The sequence below is a fragment of the Oculina patagonica genome, chromosome 10, assembly GCF_052425735.1.
Source record: "Oculina patagonica isolate OP01 chromosome 10, crgOcupat, whole genome shotgun sequence".
In the NCBI taxonomy this organism is placed as follows: Eukaryota; Metazoa; Cnidaria; class Anthozoa; order Scleractinia; family Oculinidae; genus Oculina; species Oculina patagonica.
Window position 1 is genome coordinate 1 of NC_135767.1, and position 20,341 is coordinate 20,341.

The 20,341-nt window shown below is 39.3% G+C and overlaps 1 protein-coding gene across 1 annotated transcript; it reads left to right on the top strand.

Annotated features, from left to right (window-relative positions):
- Positions 1-8,491: 8,491 nt before the first annotated feature.
- Positions 8,492-20,267, top strand: LOC144628120 (glutathione S-transferase Y1-like). Its single transcript, XM_078486178.1, has 10 exons — positions 8,492-8,670; positions 9,721-9,796; positions 10,277-10,341; positions 10,471-10,518; positions 17,460-17,493; positions 17,991-18,040; positions 18,213-18,266; positions 18,824-18,919; positions 19,514-19,624; positions 20,103-20,267. Exons 1-10 carry the CDS (start codon positions 8,635-8,637, stop codon positions 20,205-20,207), a joined length of 675 nt encoding a protein of 224 aa, XP_078342304.1. The 5' UTR covers positions 8,492-8,634; the 3' UTR covers positions 20,208-20,267.
- Positions 20,268-20,341: the final 74 nt, after the last annotated feature.

Sequence of the window (20,341 nt, forward strand, 5' to 3'; positions counted from 1 at the left end):
TAAAAAAAATGAAAAACTCACCAAATCTGTTAAACATGATTGTGGTCCACTTAGTTTGGTCTGTCTTGGTCTGTTCTCTTTCTGGTGTAGATGTGTATGTCCTCTCGTCAGGAATGCAGGTCCTTGAAGATAAAATGCATACTCTAAGTTCAATAGTTAAACTATACTGTATTTATTACTATTGCTATTGTTTTGGTAGCTAGGGGCATTGTTCCTAATGTTTGTTCTACTGTTCTCTTGGGGGCCCATTACATGGTGAATTTCAGGCCAGTTTGCCAGGGTGGAATTTTGTTGCAATTACATGGGGAATTTCATGATCAGTCTGGGTTGAAAACTTTTACAACTAAAAACTTATTGAGGTCGCCATTTTCTTCTGTTGAAAACCATCACTGTGCATCCCCAAGCTCACTTTTCAGCCCCGGCTGAAATTTGAGGATATTTAGACTGTTTGCCCAGACTGAGATTGCCAGCTTGAAACCGGGCTAGAATTTTCAATCCAGGCTGAAATTTTTTTCATGTAATAATAGAGTATTTTTTTGTTTGTCTCACGACGTAGTCACATGTGATGGAGATTGTGACGTTTCGACTGCACACTGCTAGTCTTCATCAGGCGATAAGGTCGACTGGATAGTGTGAACTTATATAAAGCACGCTGCTGCACTGTGATTGGTTGGTTTTCAACAGCTGTGATTGGTGCATTGCCACTTCCTTGGTATTTCCCAGGGTACTGATGCATGGAGAAGGTCAGCTCTCACCTTCGTGATGTCCCTGACCCAGACAGTCATGCGCAGATGGAGAGTGCCACGTTCCTGAAACTCGAAGTAATAGAAGTAGGTGAGCACATTCCTCTCTTTGGGATCTTCAGTGTTTCCAAACAGGTGCTGTATCCACCGATTTGTGTTTGCTCCTGTGAGGTAGCTTCTGGCTATCTGCTCCAGGATGTGTGCAATATGTTTTCTTTCGCTGGAATATTCCCGCTGCAACTTGTTTCCTTTAAAATCATTGAGTTCAGATATCGCCATGACTTTGAAACAATATGTTTTGTTTCTCCTAAACTAGCTAAATTGCGAAGTTCAGTCGGGCCGAAGTTAGGAAGTTTGTATCAAAATTGACAATTTGATTCGCTAACTCGCAACGTAATTGGAAACTCGTAACAAACTTCCAATTTCCCCCAAAATATAACATAATTATTTCCACGTATTTATCCTGAAAAAGGCGTACACAAAAAAGGTCATTCCGGGTTTTACGATTCCGGGCTTTCTTATCCGGATTTCCGGCATTCCGGGTTTTAGGACAACCCAGCAATAAACATGATTTTCCACTGATACTGAAGCAGGAGACAACTGGTTGACTAGAGGTATAGCCAATTAACAATGTGGTGAGTGTTCAGACAGATAAAGATTGCCAATTTGTTTTTCAAACATTGTGGCAGTTATGGCATAGTTGTCAGACTGCTAGCCTGCTTTAGTGACAGTGGTGATAATGTTGCAAAGATTACACATGACAGTGAGTGTTAACGCAGTTGATTGACTTTCACCATGCATTTTAGAATGTAGTGTAAAACTATGCTAACTTACTTTGCATTTCGAAAAGACATGCCAGGCATTGTCAAGACAAGAAAATCATAGACTGTAGCCATGTTCGATAAATTAACCAACTGCACAATCAAAGAACTAACAAGCAAAAACCCTCTACAGCATACACAGCTGTGACATATGAACAGTCTTACATATCACAGATGAGTACCCAGAAGGTATTAAACATCAATGTAATACAGTAAAAAAATCCGAGTTAGAATCTACATTTTCCCAAGTTAGCCTAAACAGGTTCTTACATAAATGTAGACTATGTAGGTTCTTAATAGGTTCTTATTGTTGCTAATAGAATTGTTAGTGGTAGTCAGCCTTTTCCTTATATGAAATTTGTATACCATTTTATTTATTAAATGTGATTGTATTTTTGTGATTTTATGATTTTCAACATTGGCAACTGGGTTTAAACCTCTGCCTTATAATTGCTAAGCAAATTCCATCTACTCCGCCTCAAGAGAACAAAAACAGTACAGTGCAAATCACAAATCAAGTTAAGACTTTTTATGTAAGTCATCATATAAGTAAAAAAAAACTTGTATTATAATTTATCTGGCTAACCATGTAAAAAAAAAGAACGTCTAAAACGCAGACCATGCAGACTGCAGACCGTGCAGACTGTGCAGACGGTGCAGACTGAGTAATTTTTTTTCTACTTTTTTTACATTGTGTTTCACAAAACTTTTCACGAACGGTTCTAAAGTTCGTTTGAAATTCGCGAAGTTCGCTACGAACTTTAGGGGGAATTTCATTAAGTAATTGTCAATCAAATTACAAACTTCGAAACGAAATTGTGAATTTCACGTGCAGCGAAGTTGAAAGGTTGAGGAGTTCGCAAGTTGAGAAGAAGTTCGTCCAGTTCGTTTAATTTGGTGAAATGAATCCGTTCACAGTACAAGGAAAAGCAATTTCAAGTCCAGGAAGGCAGAAAATCATCGAAAGTTGGCTTCAAGGTCAAGGATTATTTTATTAAGGTCCTAGCTTGTTGAGTTTTCTTCTACTGTCAGAGAGCGCGTTTAATACACTGTAAAATTAACATTGGAACATATTAAGTTATAGGTAAAACGGACGCGAACTGAGCGGAGATAGCAGTTTATTTGTTAAGTTACATGTTTCTAGTTCAATTTTATAACGTAATCAAATGCTGCAGTTGGTACTTACACTTTGGGAATAGAGGGTTTTTCTTGAGATAAACTAATGATAAAGACAGGATTCGAGTCAGGATTCGAGCCAGGATCCGAGCCAGGATTCGAGCCAGAATCCGAGCCAGGATCCGAGCCAGGATTCAAGCCAGGATCCGAGCTAGAATCAGAGCTAGGATCCACCCTTTTTTCAGATAGAAATCCTAACCCTATTATAAAAGCTAACTGCAAGCAACCCAAGCTAAAGTAGGCTAACCGTAGTGCTATTTAGGCTAACCAGAGTGCTAGTTAGGCTAACCGAACACTATTTAGGCTAACCAGAGTGCTAGTTAGGCTAACCGAACGCTATTTAGGCTAACCGGAGTGCCATTCAGGCTAACCGGAGCGCTTAATAGTTAGTCCCATTCTTAATTATCCTTGCTCAGATCCTAGCTCGGATCCTAGCTCGATTCCTGGCTCGAATCCTGGCTCGGATCCTGGCTCGAAGTTTAGGTACCGTATTTACTCGAATAAGCGCCGCCCCCAAATAAGCGCCGCCCTCGAATAAGCGCCGCATTTGGGACAAAAAAGTTAATAAGCGCCGCCCCCGAATAAGCGCCGCAGTCCCGATGTGGCGCTTATTTGAAGAATTTCGTTTAACCTAACGGCGGCACAACAAAGCAACTCTAAAACAAGCTTGAACATTTCTTTGCATCAAAAGCGATGTTTTGCAGTTATGAGTGAATGTTTTATCGCTCTCCCATTAGTTTTTCTATTCAACACTCTTACAATACGTAGTTCTGTAAATGTTGTGAAGGCCGCAAACTTTGCCACGACAGCTAGCGCCACTTCTGTCTCAGCAAGAGACAACTACTGACAATCAAAAGACGCTCTTTTCAATAACTGTATAAAATAGGATTCTTCGTGGCGTCCAAATTTTAAATAAGCGCCGCCCTCAAATAAGCGCCGCCCTTGAATAAGCGCCGCACTTAAGGCGCGAAAAATTTAATAAGCGCCGCGGCGCTTATTCGAGTAAATACGGTATCCTCGTTTCTCTTGAGAAATCCCCATAAATTTTGTATTTCATTACACTGTCCTTAATAATAAAATATAAGTAATTCGTAAATAAATACACATTTCAATTGTTCCAAAGCAAGTGTTATTTATTGGTAAATTTATTTAAGGAAGTAAAAAAAATTTCAACCAAAGCTTATTTTTTTTACAAATGAAGGGGCGAGCGCAAGAAACGCACTTTGAGTTTTGGCCAAATTGAAAATTGTCACAAACAACTCCAAATTTCGCACGCAAGTTCGTTTACGTGTGCTCAACACTGCCCTGTATTTAATTTTGCTGGTCTTTCCTTCGTTTTCGAAAAATAACACATGCAAAAAGACAAGGTTTTTGCTGGCGCGGCGTCTTTTGACTTTTCTTTTACAAACAATAAACAAAGGAAACCTTTTGTTTCTCAAGATGATGAAGTCAGCTAAATTTTTAGGGTTACAGTCCTAGCCCTAACGCAAAGGGAACCCCAAGGCCGTAGGGTCGGGGTTAGAGTTTCAGATTAGGGTTACAGACTTAGCCCTAACGCAAAAGCCTAGCCCTAACGCAAAAAAAAAAAAAAAAAAAAAAAAAAAAAAAGGCTTAACCCTAACCCCAAGGGATTAGGGTTAAGCCGTTTCAAGTTAAGTTTAGGATCAGAGTCACGCCTCAACCTTTAGATCGCGCTTTTAATGCAGTGAGCTTTCATGCCAGTTTGCTTGCAGCTAGCTTTCACTGCGGTCTGCTTGCGGTTAGCTAATTTTTGTTGTTTCGGGCAAGACTATTTTAATCTGTTACCGTTAGCTGTAATTTGAGGTGAAAGTGAAATAAAGATTGATTGTTGTGATAGACTGAATACGTTTGCTGGTGTTGCCACTTTATACTAGTTTTGCTTTCAGTTAAGTGCCGCTGGCTTGCTCTCACTTCTATCTCCACTCCTTACATCATCACACATCTACAAAATCCCGCAAAAACAAGATAAACTTCTGAGGTTTTCGTTCGCACGAATCAATAGATTGATTGATTGATGAATATTTAATGAGACACAGAAAAAATTTTGCGAAGGGAAGGTGCCCTGCGGAACATATAAAGAATTTTTTAAAGTCTAAAACCAGGTCACTTCTCGGCAACTTTGCCGCGGCAGCACCCAAGCGGATCCTGCAAAACTCGCGTTGACCAAGTTCCCGGCAAGAAACCTCTTGTTTTAGGCTTTCTATGTGGCCAGGCTCAAAACTACCTTGGTTTGTGCAACGTTTTTTCCGAAGCGCTAAACAGCGCTGTTGTACAAAACAAAGGCAGAAACATCACTCAGTTCTTCGAGCGATGCTGTAAACTTACGGGTATTCAGACTTAATGATGTCCTTCAACCACCTGGCAGCCGCACTTACGCTAAAACTAACCAAAGGCTTTGATTTTCAGGAACAAACGGCCATTTTTTTCTCTTTCCTCTCACGTGACACCTATCAGGTGACATCGCGTCACAATGTGTTGTCCAGTCCTTTTCTTAAAGCGAATCGTCAATATGGCGGCTAGAAACTAAAAGCGTGGCTCTGACACGTTTTTCAACCTCCCCGGACAGTTAAATAACGCTAGAAGGAAAGATTTACACGTGATGTGTCGAAAAACTCATACTGCTGGCTGACTGTGGAGAACGTAAGCTTTGCAAAACGCCTTTGTTCTTTGCATACGTAATTTCTAAAAAACGAAGCTAGACCCAGCGAATTTGAATACAGATCAATGTTAAGCACACGTAAACGAACTTGCGTGCGAAATTTGGAGTTGTTTGTGACAATTTTCAATTTGGCCAAAACTCAAAGTGCGTTTCTTGCGCTCGCCCCTTCAAATATAAATTATTTCAGAGGAACAGAGTTAATCACGAACAGACAGTTGGCGCGACTTGCGTGTTGTGTAAACACAGAAGTATAACAACACGGAATTGAAAAGTTCTGGTTTCTGCGGTTTTTCCAAACTGATGTGTATTCGTGAAGAAAAACGTTTTTTTTTCTCTGTAGAAGATTTTTACGGCACAAGCAAACAGTATTTTTACATGTAAACCGGTTCATCTGTTGAAATTGTTTCCTTCGAAACTGCACACGGCAGAACTTGTAATCTATTTTTAGTCGGGTGTCGGGTGACATTGTGAAAACTCAGTTGTAACATTCACAAACCATTTTCAGGGCAGCCTTGCGTTTTAGTCCGTTGATTTCTTGCCTTACTGGACTTGGGATTGCTTTTCGCTGTACTGGGAACGGATTCATTTCACCAAATTAAACGAACTGGACAAACTTCTTCTCAACTTGCGAACTCCTCAACCTTTCAACTTCGCTGGCACGTGAAATTCACAATTTCGTTTCAAAGTTCGTAATTTGATTGACAATTACGTAATGAAATTCCCCCTAAAGTTCGTAGCGAACTTCGTGAATTTCAAACGAACTTTAGAAACCGTTCGTGAAATGTTTTGTGAAACACAATGTAAAAAAAGAAGAAAAAAAAATTACTCAGTCTGCACGGTCTGCAGTCTGCATGGTCTGCGTTTTAGACCGACCGATGGATAGAAGCCCTTTAACTTGAACTTTGTGTGTATTGTGCTTTTATTTTCCTTATTCTCTTTTGTGGCTGTGATTTTTTAATAAATGCTTTTGCAAAAGAAAAACAAAAGTTATAGAAATACTCATGAAAGTTTGGGAGAACTCTAAAAAGCGGTGGAAACACTCGCCTTCAGCTGTACTGGCTCATGTTCCCCCAGCATTTCACATTCTCCCAAACTTGCACTAAAACAAATAAATCGTCTTTATTTTACGAGGGTAGCACGTAATAGTCTCACGACTAACAAACCTGTGGTCCTAATGGATCCCCAATCGAATTGGAATTTAGAAGTGTTGATTTTTGTGGAGGGAGAAAGAACCAGAGAACCCGGAGAAAAAACCTATAACTTTTCTTTTGCAAAAGCATTTACTGAACAAAACACAACTTAAATTAAGAAGAACCCGAGAACCAACAACAAACTCGACCCCCATATGACACCAGGTCCGGGAGTTAAACCTGGGCACTTGTGTTTCTGTAACTCGTTATAGTTCACCACTAAATTTTCTCTGATTCTGATTGGTTTAAATTGATCACCTGATGCAATGGTGTTCATCTGCAAAGGGGAAATATATCAACCCATAGTACCTTTCAGAGAAAAAAGTCCAGATGGATAGTACACATACTTGCCCGTAAAAACTTTTTGTAAAGCAGGCTTACAGAGAGAAAAACCCCACTAAATTCATTGCATCTAGTCAGTTTCTTGTCTGGTTTTGTTTTATTTTCAAGGGATTTCGGTTTTCAATTAGAAAAATATTTTAGTTAGGAAGTTGCATTATTTGGAGTCGAAACAAACAAAATGAATTCCAATGAGCATTACGCACCTGTCAATGTTAAGCCCCAGGGTGGGGGGGGGGAACCCACGGGAAATTGACTCAGCCAGCCCTGGGGAGGGATTTTGACACTTGGGAGCTGCCACTGGGTCAGGGATTTGCCATTGCTGCCATCTCTAACAGAACAATTTTCCCCTAGGTGTGGGGATTTGACATTCACTAGGTGCCCAGGGGTGGGGTATTTGACTCTGGCTTCTGCAGAAATATCAAATTCTCCTGGGTCTGCCCCCCTACCCTGGGGGGTGCATTAACACCTCTATTGCCATATTTTCGCAAATGACCACGAATTTTCTGCAAGAGTTATCTTGTTTATACGTTGAACCAGAAGCTTATCACGTAGGTGATAAGCTTCTACTTGTACTATACCTGACATTAAGTTAATTTTGCCGTACATGAGCTTAACTGAAGTTTTAAACAAGAATTATTTTCAGTGTATTTTACAACTAATCTGGACTAATACATAAGCTCTTATACATTACTGTAAAGTTAAACGCTTTCATTACTCACCAATAATTGGTTTAGTCGATCACCACATTAATGTCTTAATCTTCACGCTAATAAACCAATAGAACTGCCCAAAATAGAACGCCATGCTTGCCTTTCTCACCCATGAACTTAACTAGTCAGGACTCGGTCACACGAATTTGTGTTTTCCGCCATCTTGTTGCATCATTTCACGGCCAGGGTTCCCGGATAAAGTTCGCGTGCGTCGCGTACTGCGTCGCGTGCTCACCACGAACATTTTCGCGCCTTTAATTTTGCGCCAATTCCTCCATATTGACCATCCATAACATTTTGACAACTTTTTGTTAGGCCGATAGTTTTCGTAATTTTTCTTCGATAAAAACAGCTTTTTCCTATGCGGAGAAAATTACTGCTACTTTTCGCTTGGAGAGGGAAATATGGAGGAGGTTTTTGAGAGGAGGATCGAGAGGGACCTGGCTTTACCCGTCACCCTATCTATTCCCAACCTCTTGCGGAGATACGACAGACTGACTTTCGCGGGCTGGTCTTCGATGTCTATTATGGGGTTGAGTCCATTTTTTTTTCGGCTCGCGTTTGATAAGTGGAGTAATTAGCGATTATTACAAATTTGTATGCTCCGAATCCGGAATTTGAAGACAAAAAAAAATTAAGACTAAGAAAGGCAAGAATTCCTAAATTATGGTCGGTATATAAGCCCTATTTTTAGAAAATAAGCCCATCCTAAATAGCGTGATAGAATTCTTCAGATAGCGTGTAATAAACGTTCTCAACCAGAGGATAGAATTTCCTTAAATAGAGTTGTCTCAAATAACGTGATTGAATTACTTCAAATACAAATAGCGTGATTGCCTCACATAGCGTGACCTTGGTTGGATTGCAAAATTCACTCTCATTGTGCTGCTGGTACATTGCGACATTCCTTGCTCCTAGTTAAGGGGAAATTCAATTCTAACATCACAGTTTACATCAAGATTTTAAGTTGTAATGGCTCCGATACTGGGATACTGGAATGTACGAGGGGTAAGGTTTATTTTAAAGCAATGCTAGTGAATATTTATTTGCATTTGTTCTGTAAATTATAATTACAAACACATTTATTCGACTGCAGTTTGTTAGCTTGGAATATTTTTGTATAAATCGTTTGATCATAGAAGTCTGTATGTACGACAGAGTGAGCTGAATGTATATATATTCCGGTCTTTGGTCCAATAATACGTCGAATTTCAATACAGTCCCGTCGAATGTAATTCAACTCCCATCAGAAACTGTCTGAGATAACAACTGAGGGGCGAACATCTTGCTTCCATGTTTGATTCCAAGGGAGTCGAGTGAAGCAACATTTCTGCAGCTTGGATTACAATTACATTCGCCATGGACTGTGCGACGTATAAATTGTGCTTCAATTGACCCGTCGAGTACCTTATGTAGTTGTATGTTGCTGGCTAGTTTCAAAAACACGCACATTATAGATTCGGAATAGCTTAAGCAAACAAAGCAAGACCGGCTTTTGATTAACATTTTTTTCAAAAATAAGTGTCTTGGTTTATTGTTGATTGTTGTTGATTTACTGGCTGAAGCTTGTCTGGGTAAGAATGGTACTTTCTTGTACTGAACTTTTACTAAATAAACTTCACCTAATGGCTGTTAACTGACGTTTACTTTCTTCATGTTTTAGAGGGTTAAGTAGCAGTTTCTAGTCACGCAAAATCGTATTGAATGTGACAGCGGTTTTCGGACATCCATTTCTTTATAATTTAGATGGGTATCTAGGAAAGAGGCCGGGAAACGAAGAATTTTCGGCCTGGCCTTTAACTTGAATTTTTTTACGTATAACGGGGTTCCCTCCCTCCTCCCTCCACCCCTTTGTACGTGCAAGATCGGGCTCGTCTTCACCTCCGTCCATTGACATTGCACGGCCTTTCAGGGACATGGCGCTTCGGAACGTTTGTGCTGGAACGGGAATTGGCTGGAATTGGCCCGTAGCTAGGACGGGAAGTTAAACCGACATATGTTAGAGAGAATAGCTCTGCTCTATTTTACTTATTTGATATATATTTTTATTTTTTTAAGCTCGCCGAACCCATTCGCTATCTGTTAGCTTACACTGGAACAAAGTGCGAATATTGTGATTACGTGACAGGGGACGGTAAGTTCTTTGATATGAGAAATCGACTGAAAACAGGACTGAACCAGTGAAAGGAGCTCTTTTACTGAGTTGGTATTTTGTTGTAGGAACACAGAAACCGAATGATTAACCAAGGAGCTACCCAAGCGATGGAAATGAAAAATCGAACGAACAAACGAACGAATGAATGAAAACGAACGAACGAACGATCAAATAAATGAACGAACGAATGAAGGAACGAACGAACGAGCGAACGAGCGACCGACCGACCGACCGAACGACCGACCGAACGACCGAACAAACGAACGAACGAACGAACGAACGAAAGAACAAACGAACGAGAAGTGAACAACGTAAAAATAGTCTAGTATGTCAATGAAAACAGACGATAAATGCACTCACAAAGAAATGCAATTTGTTTTTGACTTTATCATAATAAATATTACATTAAAAAGTCATCCAAAAAGCCAAGCTTGCTGACGGTTATGTTTTAATCTCTAGCTCCTGGTTATGACAAAAGCTGCTGGTTATCTATTAAAGAAACTTTGGGACTGCCGTTTCCAAACGTAAGTGTAACTAAGCTTTCCTTCAGCTTTTACGAGACGCCTTTCTTTTGGATTTCCCTGTGGCATTTCCAGCTGAATAGTTAAATTCCTTGTAAAGAGTAAATCTAATTTGCAATCTTTACTTTTCAGTTACCATATTACATTGATGGAGATGTAAAGCTGACACAGACCTTGGCTGTACGTATCAAGAAACTAGCTTATAAAAAGTCTTACTATACACTAAAACTAGCGTTATTTTTGGCTACTTTAACCCCGGATATTGTAATCTTTGACAGGCATAAACTAGTCAAAAATCATTCTTTCGGGCTACTACGTAAGTGTGGGTGGCAAGTGGTGAATAGTTGTTAATATACCGTATTTTCTCAAATAAACGCCCCCGGCGTTTATTTCAAACTTGGCTTCGTGAACCCGGCGTTTATTTGAAGCCGGCGTTTAATCGGGGCCCGGCGTTTATTAACGGACTGCAATTTTCTGCCAATTATTTCAGATTGATTTATTGTTACCGATCTTCGAGACCAATTGAGACAGTTTGTCAAGGCGGGACGATTTTTCTCTTCGTTCTGCCCCGAAAAAGTGTCCTTGGGTATCCAAAGGTGATCATTACCCACTATTACGGATTGGATAGCTTATGTTGCAATCGAGATTTGTGACAGAATATGTTTTCTTGTTAGCTTGAGCGTTTATTTAAAAACTAGCATTTTTGACCCGGCGTTTATACGAGGCCGGCGTTTAATTGGGGTCCGGCGTTTAATCGAGAAAATACGGTATACTGATAAATAAAACAATTCTCACCATAGCGTCGAAGAGCGCGCGTTCGTGAGCCAATAAGAATGCTCATTGTCATCATGGACAAGTTGGACAACATTAAAAGATTAGAACATTAGACTTTAGAACATTAGACTTCAAACCGCAGAAAACTTAGTTTTTCCCTTCCCTACCTTTTTTCGACTTTTTTGCTTGTTTACAAGCAAAAGGAAGGAGAAAAGTACGCCAAATAAATCAGTGAAAGGTTTCGGCAATTCTACTTTTTTATAAAAAGGTTAACTCTCATTGTTGAAAACAGCAGAAAAATCAAGTTTCTGAATTTAGTTCAAACAGTACAAATGCGAAATTGTTGTCTTTTTTGTTAATGCTAGTCGAAAAGGTTGAAAGTTGAAAAAGGGTACCCTTTTTTCCAAAAAATGCTGGTATTGTTAGCTTTTGATTGAAAATATTTGCACGTCAACAATCAGTGAAAGGTTCCGGCAATTCTACTTTTTTATAAAAAGGTTAATTCTTATTGTTGAAAACAGCAAAAAAATCAGTTTCTGAATTTAGTTCACACAGTACAAATGCGAAATTGTTGTCTTTTTTGTTAATGCTAGTCTAAAAGGTTGAAAGTTGAAGAAGGGTACCCTTTTTTCCAAAAAATGCTGGTATTGTTAGCTTTTGATTGAAAATATTTGCACGTCAACATTGTCCGCTTTTTATGCATTTCCCACTGTTCCAAAAAAAGCTACATTGCTAAGAAGCAATGTTATGTTTACTACAAAAAGGTACCTTTTTTAAGTTAACAAGCAATCTTATCAAAAGCGCGAAAAAGGTACCATTTTCTCACTTAGCAATAATCTCATCGAAAGTGCGAAAAAGGTACCTTTTTCGCTGCACTTAGAAATGACGTTTTTTCATGCTATTGGGATTGGAAAGACATTAAAAATCCTTCTGATTGACAGGTGTCAACTGTTGACGCCATTTGAGTAATTTGTCTGCATGAATCGACTCCCACAAGTTTATTCACTAACTAGTCAAAAGACAAATATGGCAAAATATATGGAAAGCAACGTCGCTTTAATAACAAATCTTATTAGAGACAAGTCAGTGAAATTCTCAGGCAAAACTTTCCAGAGTAACAAGAGGCTTTTCATAAAAAACGCGAGATTGTTTTGTTCTAAATATGGGATAAGACGCATAAACGAATACGAAGTGGATTCGATTGTTCAAGATTGCGTGAACAAAGTAAACTTGTAATCTTTGTAGTTTTTGTATCTATGATTTAAAACAGTTTCCCTTACGGAAATTTGTCTGACAACTTAAAATTTTAGGTAGGCCCACTATTTTCGAACTTCTTTTCGTGCTTTTGACCGGCTCCAAGGAGCGAGCTAAAATCTTTTACTCCTCGTCTGTTATTTCTCAGCAGTACGAAAAAATTAATAAAGCCTCTGCGAAAGAGAGAGGACCGGAAAATACGCTAATATTAAATACACGATGCAATAATTATAACAATATTGAACTTCCATTTCTGTTTAATAGCAGATACGGATTTTGTTAGGCCGTGAACAGCCCAACGCGGCTAGGCGTTTTCAGGGGAGTCTCAAGGGCATAAGAATCCCCTAAAAACACCTCCGTACCGAGAAAGCTAGGCTATAATGGGCTCCTAATATATTCATCAAATGGCGTCAACGGTTGACACCTGTCAATCAGAAGGATTTTTAATGTCTTTCCAATCCCAATAGCATGAAAAAAACGTCAATTCTAAATGCAGCGAAAAAGGTACCTTTTTCGCACTTTCGATGAGATTATTGCTAAGTGAGAAAGTGGTACCTTTTTCGCGCTTTTGATAAGATTGCTTCTAACCTTAAAAAGGGTACCTTTTTGTAGTAACCATAACATTGCTTCTTAGCAATGAAAAGATGGACATTTCTATCTGAAGCTTTTTTTTTGGAAAGTGGGAAATGCATAAAAAGCAGATGATGTTGACGTGCAAATATTTTCAATCAAAAGCTAACAATACCAGCATTTTTTGGAAAAAAGGGTACCTTTTTCAACTTTCAACCTTTCAGACTAGCATTAACAAAAAAGACGACAATTTCGCATTTGTACTGTGTGAACTAAATTCAGAAACTTGATTTTTCTGCTGTTTTCAACAATGAGAGTTAACCTTTTTATGAAAAAGTAGAATTGCCGGAACCTTTCACTGATTACATTGTCCGCTTTTTATGCATTTCCCACTGTTCCAAAAAAAAGCTACATTGCTAAGAAGCAATGTTATGTTTACTACAAAAAGGTACCTTTTTTAAGTTAACAAGCAATCTTATCAAAAGCGCGAAAAAGGTACCATTTTCTCACTTAGAAATAATCTCATCGAAAGTGCGAAAAAGGTACCTTTTTCGCTGCATTTAGAAATGGCGTTTTTTCATGCTATTGGGATGGGAAAGACATTAAAAATCCTTCTGATTGACAGGTGTCAACCGTTGACGCCATTTGAGTAATTTTTCTGCTTGAATCGACTCCCACGAGTTTATTCACTAACTAGTCAAAAGACAAATATGGCGAAATATATGGAAAGCAACGTCGCTTTAATAACGAATCTTATTAGAGACAATAAAACGCACAAACAAGTCAGTGAAATTCTCAGGCAAAACTTTCCAAAAGTAACAAGAGGCTTTTCATAAAGAAACGCGAGATTGTTTTGATCTAAATATGGGATAAGACGCATAAAGAAATACGAAGTGAATTCAATAGTTCAAGATTGCGTAAACGAAGTAAACTTGTGTTCTTTGTAGTTTTTGTATCTATGTTTTAAAACAGTTTCCCTTACGGAAAGTTGTCTGACAACTTAAAAATTTTAGGTAGGCCCAACTTATGGTAGTAAGTATTTTCGAACTTCTTTTCGTGCTTTTGATCGATTCAAAGAAGCTAGCTAAAATCTTTTACTCCTCGTCTGTTATTTCTCAACAGTACGAAAATATAAAAAAAGGCCTCTGCGAAAGAAAGAGGACCGAAAAATGCGCTAATATTAAATACACGATGCAATAATTATAACAATATTGAACTTCCATTTCTGTTAAATAGCAGATACGGTTTTTGATAGGCCGTGAACACCCCAACGCCCAGGCGTTTTCAGGGGAGTCTCAGGGCATAAGAATCCCCTAAAAACACACTTTATAGGCTCTGTTGGGCTCCTAATATATTCATCAAATGGCGTCAACGGTTGACACCTGTCAATCAGAAGGATTTTTAATGTAGTTTCAATCCCAATAGCATGAAAAACGTCACTTCTAAATGCAGCGAAAAAGGTACCTTTTTCGCACTTTCGATGAGATTATTTCTAAGTGAAAAAAAGGGAACCTTTTTCGCGCTTTTGATAAGATTGCTTCTTAACTAAAAAAAGTAACCTTTTTGTAGTAACCATAACATTGCTTCTTTGCAATGAAAAGATGGGCATTTCTATCTGCAGCTGTTTTTTGGAAAAGTGGGAAATGCATAAAAAGCGGACAATGTTGACGTGCAAATATTTTCAATCAAAAGCTAACAATACCAGCATTTTTTGGAAAAAAGGGTACCCTTTTTCAACTTTCAACCTTTTCGACTAGCATTAACAAAAAAGACAACAATTTCGCATTTGTACTGTTTGAACTAAATTCAGAAACTTGATTTTTCTGCTGTTTTCAACAATGAGAGTTAACCTTTTTATAAAAAAGTAGAATTGCCGAAACCTTTCACTGATTCCTTTCAAACGGCACACTACAAGCAACGAAAACGTCGCCAACCAAAAAAGTTTAATGTGCGATAATGAGCGTAGCCTGCACGCGCGTTATAAATATTTGTACATTTCTTTGCTGCCGCCTGCAAAACAACAACGAAAATCAACCGAGTTCACCTAAATTTTTTATGCTTTTTACAAAATTTCCGGAAAAGAGGTCAACCTCGCAAGGTAGACCGAAATTTTCAAAAACAATTTCCAAGAACTCTCAATTTCATTTGATTTTGCGCTACTCACGTTTTTAATTGTTATATAACGTTTGTAAATTTGACAAGTCAAGTTTTTTCTACAAGAACGGAAGTGTTGAAGCACAACTATAGAGTGACACTTTTCAAGTCACGCGCTTTGATCATCCACAGAGGAAAGTATTCCCTTGAGAAATTAAAACAGTCCCTTGAGAGTTGGTGTACTATTTGGCGTACTATTTGGCGTACTATTTGGCGTACTATTTTGGCGTACTATTTGGCGTACTATTTGGCGTACTATTTTGGCGTACTATTTGGCGTACTATTTTGGCGTACTATTTTGGCGTACTATTTGGCGTACTATTTTGGCGTACTATTTGGCGTACTATTTTGGCGTACTATTTGGCGTACTATTTGGCGTACTATTTTGGCGTACTATTTGGCGTACTATTTTGGCGTACTATTTTGGCGTACTATTTGGCGTACTATTTTGGCGTACTATTTGGCGTACTATTTGGCGTACTATTTTGGCGTACTATTTGGCGTACTATTTTGGCGTACTATTTGGCGTACTATTTTGGCGTACTATTTGGCGTACTATTTGGCGTACTATTTGGCGTACTATTTTGGCGTACTATTTGGCGTACTATTTTGGCGTACTATTTGGCGTACTATTTTGGCGTACTATTTGGCGTACTATTTTGGCGTACTATTTGGCGTACTATTTGGCGTACTATTTTGGCGTACTATTTGGCGTACTATTTTGGCGTACTATTTTGGCGTACTATTTGGCGTACTATTTTGGCGTACTATTTGGCGTACTATTTGGCGTACTATTTTGGCGTACTATTTGGCGTACTATTTGGCGTACTATTTTGGCGTACTATTTGGCGTACTATTTTGGCGTACTATTTGGCGTACTATTTGGCGTACTGTTTGGCGTACTATTTTGGCGTACTATTTGGCGTACTATTTTGGCGTACTATTTTGGCGTACTATTTGGCGTACTATTTTGGCGTACTATTTGGCGTACTATTTTGCGTACTATTTTGGAAAGTGTTGAATTTCCGAAATGCGAACCATTCAACTGAAAACCCCGGAAATTCCAGAAGCAAAATCAAATGGAACTGAAAGTTCTCGGAAATTGTTTTCGAAAATTTGGGTCTACCTTGCAAGGTCGACCTCTTTTCCGGAAATGTTGTAAAAAGCATAAAAAATTCAGGTGAACTCGGTCGTTTTTTGTTGTTGTTTTGCAGGCGGCAGCAAAGAAATGTACAAATATTTATAACGCGCGTGCAGGCTACGCTCATTATCGCACATTAAACTTTTTTGGTTGGCGACGTTTTCGTTGCTTGTAGTGTGCCGTTTGAAAGGTCCCTGTATTTGTGGCCACGATGTCATTCACGGAGTTTATTTTCAGTGCTCGGAATGCTTTTTATTTGCGAAACAGGCCACAGTGCATTATTTTTATGCACCGTAGAAATTTCCATATTAGACGCACTACCTGACCATATGCAAATTTTGTTTTGCCTTCCGTGCAGTCAACCGGAAAAGTTGGAAAATGCTGTTCCATTTGGGTCCATTTGCACTGGAATTTTCTGGAAACTCAAACCAGAAGTTTTGGTCGAACGGAAAGCGCCCGTAGTCGTTAGAAATGGCATGTGTAGCCGTAAGGTAAAGAATAACGCGAGGAGAAGCGGCTTTTGGTAATATCCAAACGAAAATTTACTTATCAATGTGGGGTTAAGACCGGGGGTTAAGATTGCGTGACGAGACAAAAGGTAACTCTGTCGTGCGTAACCTTTATCGGGAACCCTGCATTAAGCCGAATAGAAATCTTTCTAACTCGAAAGGAAGCAACTATTTCGATTAAAGGTAAGCGTCAAAGTTTACTATTTTTAACCAAGCCAAAGTATATGAGTCACAAAGCGCCCAGCCGTCGCGACTGACAAATACAGCATTTCCTCCGCGAAAATAAAAAAATGCTTGAACTGAAAGGCGTTTGAATTCTTCCATGATATGTTCGAACAACAATGCCCAGGTTAAACCTTCTACTTATACTAACTTCATGCAAAAAAGTCGATATCTCGAAGAGATCTTTGATTTTTACATGGACCTTAAAATAAAATCGCGACTGTTAACAAATAATCATTCTCTGAATAGGACCGCAGAAGGCGATCGGAAATTTTGAGACATTTTTTTAGATTTTTAAACCTGTTTCAAGCGTTTTTACATTTTAAGCTATGAACACAGATCGCTCCAGCAGTTTTACTGATAGAAAAGCTACTAAGTAAGTAAGCTGTTATTAAAATCTTTACTGACTGGAAGATCAAAGCAGCTTGTGAGCACTAAGCACCATTGTCATTATCATGCTGTTGGCAACAAGTGACTCATATATGTTCTCTTCCTAGATTATCCGGCACATCGCGCGCAAGCACAATCTGTGTAAGTCCATTATTTTACTGAAATATTTAAACCTTCCTCTAGTTCCTTCCTCTATTTCTACATCCCTTGTGTCAAAGTAACGTACCTTTCTCTCCTTATAGAGGCAGAAAAGGAGTTTATGATAGTCAAAATAGCCTGCCTTGCGGTCGTTTCTTTCGAAGCGCATGAAAGCTTGTCGAGTGACACGATGCAAAAATGTATTGCGAGGGAAAAGGAGAAGAATTTGGGTGGGAGGGCGATCCGCGATCAACAAGTTGGAAGAGGGGTTGGAAACTGAGGGCCGAAGTCAACTTTGTTTTCCCTTGGGCGAGTTATCTTTCTCCTTGCTACGCTTCGCCCTGCCACGCAAACTAGTTCTTTCAACAACTTAAAATTAATATAAAGGGAACAAAAATATCATCAAACTGAGTTTGCTATCTCGATATGCGTAGAACTAATTCAAATAAATACGTGTGTGGTAAACAGTAAGAAAATTAATATTTTGAGCTTGTCCGCAGGTGGGACCACAGAAGAGGAAATGATGAGAGCCGATGTCATTTCAGGCGAGGTACGAATAGTTTAACTTGCTTGCAGTTGTGACTTGTCCGTTTGTTTCATTTTTCGTGACAAAAGGCCCAAAGATTGTTCTGTTCAGCCGTCGTCTGTTTTAAGCAAGAAAAGTCAAATCTTAAGTCAAGCCGCCCTGTAAACTTGTTCTGACTTCATTTCTTTCATTGCAGGCCATGGACTTCATCGGTGGATTCATAAAGTTCACCTACTTCAGTCCAGATTTTGTAAGTGCAAGTTTTAGAAGTTACTTTAACAAAGCAACGGTTCAAACGCCCCAATCATCTGCTTGTGAATAGTGGAAGAAACAGGGTACGCCATTTCAACCGAATAACATGCTACTAAGATGTTTTTCGTCAGTAGACACTGGTCTGTTGTTTTGTGAAGCCGACGGTGTGACGCGGAGCACGAGGTTCTTTCGTTACATACGCAGTCGTGTAAAACCAATATACGTTTGATAAGAGGACCTTTGCGATACGGGGTGTGTGTGTGTGTGTGTGGGATGGGGGGTGGGGGAGTTGCAGTCGTCTAGTGGTAAGTGCGCTGGACACTCAATCGAGCGGTTCTGGTTCATGCCCTGGCCGGGGTCACTGTATTGTCTTCTTGTGCAAGACACTTCGCTTTCTCTCTCTCCACCCTGGAGTATAAATAAGTACTGGCAAACTGTTAGGGTAACCGGCACTGATGGGCCACCTCGCTCCTTTAATCCCCGCCAGTGGATTAGAACAGACGCTTCTCCGAGTTTCATTTATAACAACTTACTTTTGACCTTATTTGTAACTAGGAAGGAGGAAGGGCGGAGTATTTGAATTCTTGCAAAGGCTTCCTTCAGCGTCATTCTGACTTCCTCAATACTTCTCCTTATTTCACTGGGGATCATGTAAGTATAACCCAGGCCTACACGTTTAAATCTGTAGTGTATCAATGATCTCTGTCCGAAGTAGTAATCGTACATTAGATTTGCTCTTTCTCTTTGCTTTAGAAAAAAAAAAACGTTCTCACTATCCTTTGAAATGAAAGCTATTAATAGTATTGTATTATAACATAGCTAGCAGGGCCGCGTTATCAAATTCAGTACACGTAAGCGTGCTCAAAATCCAATGCTGCATGCTGATAGCGTAAGCAAATCGCTTCCAGGTTTGTTTTCTCTCGCGCGAGGTTTTGGCGCGGGTCTAGATTTACATTTCCACTGGCAATGTTATAAAACAATTGGTTCATGCTTTAGCTGTGCACTATCGCGTTATGGAACACTTGGGAGGTTTGGAGAGCACTCAAGAGGCTAGAGTTGCTCTCGGCTATCGCCTCTAGTAACTCTTACACTTCTTTCGTGCTCTCCAAACTTCCCGCGTGCTCCATGAGCTCGATAGTGCACGCTAAAGAACCAATTGTTACATAAGTTTAACTTATTACTTAACGGTACAGTGACATTTGTATAAATGCCATCGATTAAACATCGCATTTATTCTTTCCACAGATTAGTTTTGCTGACTTCATGATGTATGATTTTTTGGATCAACTGCGAACCTTTGAACCATTAACTCTCGATCCTTTTCAAAACATAAAGGATTTTATGGCGAGGATTGAGGTAAGGGGATGTATAAAGAACAAACTTATGACTCAAGATAACATTGTTCTGAGATCCTGGTTTTTTTTTGACCGAAAAAAACCGAACAAGATTGGTTGATTGATTGACTGACTGACTGATTGTTCGATCGATTGATTAATGCAAAGCTTTCTCTCACAATACAGTGCAATGTTTTGTCTTGTATATTGTAAATAGACTGTCCACAGCGCTCTATTTTCTCGTGTTTTTTTGATCGATGAGCACGCGGTGAGAATGGCAAGAGAACTGGACGCCATACATACATACATACATACATACATACTTTATTTGAAATAGGTTAAAAACTACAGGCAGCCAGAGGCCATGGACTTCATGCCCTGCCCCCCTCCCCCGGCGCGCTCGCGCTTCGCGCTAGCTTCGTTTGCTTTTTTGCGTTAAAAAATCGAGAGGCTGTGGACAGTCTATATTGTAAACTATAACTTTCTTTTTTCTATCCCAGGCCATCCCTGCCATCAAAGAATTCCTTGACTCAGAGTACTTCCGTAAACGACCAATCAGCAACAAGATGGCTCACTGGGGAACCAAGCCTCTCCCACGTAACTAGTGCCAGTTTTATGGGTCAGCATACAACACATCCAGAGATGCACAAACAGTGGACGAGAAAGAGAATGCTGTTAAATCTGCCGATTAGTTGTTTAAAATAAAGAGATGCTTTATAAATTGTGTGAAGCTTTGTTG

Bases quoted from the DNA above. Each gene is read 5' to 3' on its own strand.
- LOC144628120 (XM_078486178.1), top strand. From the start codon at position 8,635: ATGGCTCCGATACTGGGATACTGGAATGTACGAGGG. The intron at 9,797-10,276 runs GTAAGTTCTTTG...TTTAATCTCTAG, and splicing joins TGATTACGTGACAGGGGACG to CTCCTGGTTATGACAAAAGC. The intron at 18,041-18,212 runs GTACGAATAGTT...CTTTCATTGCAG, and splicing joins CCGATGTCATTTCAGGCGAG to GCCATGGACTTCATCGGTGG.